At 44.4% G+C, this 4,714-nt stretch overlaps 1 protein-coding gene across 1 annotated transcript; it reads left to right on the top strand.

Annotated features, from left to right (window-relative positions):
* Nucleotides 1–1,836: 1,836 nt before the first annotated feature.
* Nucleotides 1,837–4,405, top strand: LOC132183638 (putative receptor protein kinase ZmPK1). Its single transcript, XM_059596999.1, has one exon. It carries the CDS (start codon nt 1,843–1,845, stop codon nt 4,246–4,248), a length of 2,406 nt encoding a protein of 801 aa, XP_059452982.1. The 5' UTR covers nt 1,837–1,842; the 3' UTR covers nt 4,249–4,405.
* The last annotated feature ends 309 nt before the right edge of the window (nt 4,406–4,714 follow it).

The following is a 4,714-nucleotide window of genomic DNA, read 5'->3' as shown; positions in this document are numbered from 1 at the left end:
AATCCGGAACTCTTGAACCGCGGGTTGAATCCCGGGCCGGTAATCAGATACGGGCGGAATTGCGGGTCGAGCTTCAGCGGTTCGGATATCGGTGCTACGGGTCGGACTTCATCGTTGACTTCAATCTAGGCTTGGGCTCGCAACACAGACTTTCGGGCCGAAGTGGAAGGGCTGACGAATCGGGTCGAGATAAGCTTTACGGGCGTGCTCCAGAAGGCGTGGAGCGGGTCGGCTGACCCGATCCAAGTCCGAAACGACATAAAGGTTGGAAAACCAAACAAAAAAGCGTCAAAGCCGTGGTTCGAACCGGTTCCTTCTTCCTCGCATTGTCCAGATCAAAGCCTTGACCATTAGACCAAGCGCGGCTGATGCTCCATTTTAACCGAATAAATATTAAACCTTCTTTGTAAATCTGTTTCCACCATTGTCTTCTTCCTCCAGACCTCCTTCTTCCTCTGAAATATTTTCTTTCTCCTGCGATACTTCCTCTGCCCAAACCGGTGCCTTTCGGGTCTGTTAGGGATTTTTCTCGAAAAATCTCTTCCTGCAGTCCGTCTTCTTTAGTGAATCCCGACTGACCATCCTTGCTTGCTTCTCCATCATTGTCTTCACCGAACAAACACTCTATTTAATTCCTTGTAAAAAGAACAAAGTCCCATAATCTATTCTTTCTCACTTGCCAAATCCGAGAATACAATGCCTTCCTTTTCTCAATGGGTGCGAGTTCGCGTCTCAATGGTTACACCTTTTCATCGAAAAAAAATGGTTTTAGTTAAAAGCCAAATAATCGCCGACACTGTGGGTTGAACCGGTGCCTTCTCTTCGCGCTTCTCCTTCACAGGCAAGCACGATGAAACCAGAGACAAAACCTCCGACTTTCTCCAACAAGACTGAAACCAAAAGTCCGACACCGACAGCGATCTTAGCCGTCCAGCGATCCTCGGTAGCCACTCCGCCGTGGCAGCCCCCTCGTACTGGGACTGGTCCCACCGATTCCTCCTCTTGGGACCCTTATCCTCAGCAGCCTTATTCTCATTGACGACGGCCTCCTCTTCCTCTTCTTGAAGAACTCCTTCCGATTCCTGTGCAATGGTTCTGGCGGCATGACAACCAACCCAATCGCATGGGCAGCCACAATCCCAATCCGCAGTCACAGAGAAAACCAAACAACATAAACCCCACCGAGAGAAGCAATCCCTCTAGTTTCCAAACCCAGATCGCATGGGAAAGAAACCGTGTTCACAAAAGAGCGCCCAGATGAAGACGCCTTCAGGTCTACCCATTCTGCTTCCTCGCCGGTGACCAGCGACTCAGACTTGGCTTTGAGAGACACCAACATCTGTCGCTGTTCACCCACAAACAGATGGCAGACTTTCGATCTCACGCATCTGCATGAGTATTTGCAGAATTTTCTTGATTCTCTTGATCCTCCACAACCTGGCTCTGATACCACTGTTGGATTCTTAACGATAGTAGGATCTTGTATAATTAATCTCAGGAAGGATTTCTCCTATTAGGGTGGAAATCCTGTGGAGATCAAGAGAACTTAAATACACATTCTGTACGTAACAAAACCAATGTACGTACAATTTAGAGATTGTGTTTGTGTTCTTATGAGACTCTATTTATAGAGTCCCAACTTAACTCTTGACCAAGAGTTATGTCTCTTGACCGGTTACCTCCACTGGAAGTTATATTACCTTCCTGTATATATTATACAATCTGGCGTGGGTATGACCACACTTATAATAGTGTGATCATCCTATGCACCTTCACATTTTGCTTTACACTGGTAAAAGATACACCTTAATTAGTTTCCCAAGCCCGCACTTTTGAGCTTTCATGGCTACTCTAATTTTGTTCATCCTCTCTTTGGCATTATTAGTTCCATTGACATCAACTTATTTTCCCACTTTGCGTAAAGGTTCATCTCTTTCCACAGAGAAACCAGAAGATGTTTTATCTTCACCAAATGGTGTCTTCTCCGCCGGCTTTTACCCCGTCGGTGAAAATGCCTACTGCTTTGCCATATGGTTCAACCACTCATCCCACAGCCACCCCCACACCATAGTTTGGATGGCCAATCGAGATCAGCCAGTTAATGGAAGGCGCTCGAAGCTCTCCCTCCTTAAAACCGGCAATCTTATCTTAACCGACGCCGGAAAGTTCACCGTCTGGGCCTCAAACACACTTTCACGCTCACCACTACAATTGTCTCTCAACAACACTGGAAATCTTGTTCTGCACACTTTGGAAGGCGATAGTTTGTGGGAAAGCTTTGATTTCCCCACAGACACCCTTCTCCCCCAACAACGACTTACTAGAAATACAAAGGTTGTCTCCTCAAAAAGCCAGAGCAACTATTCCTCTGGTTTCTACAAGCTTTTCTTCAACGACGACAACCTTCTCAGCCTTGTTTACGATGGAATCGAGATTTCCAGTCTCTATTGGCCTGATCCAACGCTTGTGAGCTGGGATGCTGGAAGGTCCACGTACAACAGTAGTAGAGTTGCAGTGCTTGATTCCTTGGGGAACTTTACTTCGTCCGATAATTTGACTGTTATGTCAGCTGACAATCGGATGGGGCTTCACAGAAGATTGACAGTTGATTTCGATGGAAATATTCGACTCTACAGTTGGGAAAAGGAGGAGGGAACTTGGGTCATTTCATGGCAAGCCATTCAGAAACCTTGCACGATTCATGGTACTTGTGGGCCAAACAGTATATGCAGCTATGTTGCTGATTCTGGTAGGAAATGCTCCTGCCTCCCTGGATATGAAATGAAAAATCTTACAAATTGGTCTCATGGGTGTAAACGGAAATTTAATCTCTCTTGCAACAAAAAAGACTCTGGCTTTCTGCTGCTATCCCACGTTGAATTCTATGGTTATGGTACTGGAGAAGTCGAAAATTACACATTCAGTCAATGTAAGAATTCGTGCTTGCAATTGTGCAATTGCAAAGCTTTTCAATTCAAATTTGACGAGGGTAAAGGTTCTGCAAAATGTTCCCCCAAGACGCTATTGTACAATGGATATCGTTCGCCAGATTTCAAGGGAGACCTCTATTTGAGAGTGCCAAAAAGCAATCTCCTTTCCACCAATTCTGTACAAGAATTCCATTTAGATTGCTCAAGTGAAGGTACAGTACTGCAAGTACTGAACAGAACGTATGTAAAAAGCCGTCCAAATGGGACGGTGAAAATCGTGCTCTGGTTTGCATGTGGGTTGGGAGGACTTGAAGTTGTCTGCATCTTTTTGGTTTGGTGTCTCTTGATTAGAGGCCAGCAAAGTTGGGGCGCAGACAAGCAAGGCTATCTCCCTGCTGCCACCGGATTCAGAAAATTTACCTATGCCGAGCTAAAGAAGGCCACAAAGGGTTTTAGTGAGGAGATTGGGAGAGGTGCTGGAGGAACTGTATACAGAGGAGTATTGTCTGACAGTCGAGTTGTAGCAATCAAGCGTCTTAATGAAGCTAATCAAGGGGAAAGTGAATTTCTTGCAGAAGTAAGCATCATTGGGAGGATTAACCACATGAACTTGATAGAGATGTGGGGTTATTGTGTTGAGGGAAAGCATAGGATTTTGGTGTACGAGTACATGGAGCATGGTTCTTTGGCTGAAAACCTTTCTTCTAATTCACTTGATTGGAAGAAAAGGTTTGAAATTGCTTTGGGAACTGCCAAAGGCCTGGCTTATTTGCATGAAGAGTGCTTGGAGTGGGTTTTACACTGTGATGTGAAACCTCAAAACATACTCCTAGACTCAAATTATCATCCAAAGGTGGCAGATTTTGGACTTTCTAAACTCCAAAACAGAAGTGGCCTCAAGAATTCAAGCTTCTCAAGGATAAGAGGAACCCGCGGATACATGGCTCCGGAGTGGATCTTTAATCTGCCCATCACCTCCAAAGTAGATGTTTATAGCTATGGGATTGTTGTGTTGGAGATGGTGACAGGAAAACAAACACAAATGGGTGTCCACCCAATGGATGGTGGGGGGGAGACAGAAGACAGAAGGCTGGTTACATGGGTTAGGGAGAAAATGAACAGAAATAAGGCTGCAACAACGGCCTCCTGGATGGAAGAGATCATAGATCCCGTAATGGAAGGCACATATGAGATGGGTAAGATGGAAATCTTGGTTGGAATGGCTCTGCAGTGCGTAGAGGAAGACAAAGATGCAAGACCCTCCATGAGTCAAGTAGTTAAGATGCTTCTTAGCCATGAAAATGATCATTATAATTAAAAACCAACTCCTGTTTTAGTGCCTAAATATTTTGTTTCTTAGGAGTTGTCTTCGTGTTATATATCCAGCTCGATCTTCGGCCGTGTAATGTTTCTTGTGTTTGATTAATGCAGTTTAATTAATGTAGTATGTAGTGGGTTAATCGGTACTAATGTTTCTTGTGTTTGAATGCAATTTAATACTAGCAGTACGTAGTCGGTTAATTGGTGCCCTTCTCTTGTGGCATCTTTTCTCAAAATTTGGAAAGAAGCTTTTATTTGGCCTAAGAGGTATGGAGGATTTGAGAAAGGAGCTGTTGGGTTTGGTAGAGATGACCATGTAGGAGTTGGTTGCAGAGATGTTTATGATTTCATATGAATTTGTTTGTGATTTTACATGATGAAATAGCTAGGACAAAAAATGTGGGACATAAAGAGAAGTAGGATGAAGAGATATCAATATTGGAGCTTACTGGTGGCTTTGTTAG

This window comes from Corylus avellana, chromosome ca6, assembly GCF_901000735.1.
Source record: "Corylus avellana chromosome ca6, CavTom2PMs-1.0".
Taxonomy (NCBI): domain Eukaryota; kingdom Viridiplantae; phylum Streptophyta; class Magnoliopsida; order Fagales; family Betulaceae; genus Corylus; species Corylus avellana.
Note: the sequence above shows the minus strand (reverse complement) of the source record. Positions and strands in the feature narration are given on the sequence as shown.

Bases quoted from the DNA above. Each gene is read 5' to 3' on its own strand.
- LOC132183638 (XM_059596999.1), top strand. From the start codon at position 1,843: ATGGCTACTCTAATTTTGTTCATCCTCTCTTTGGCATTATTAGTTCCA.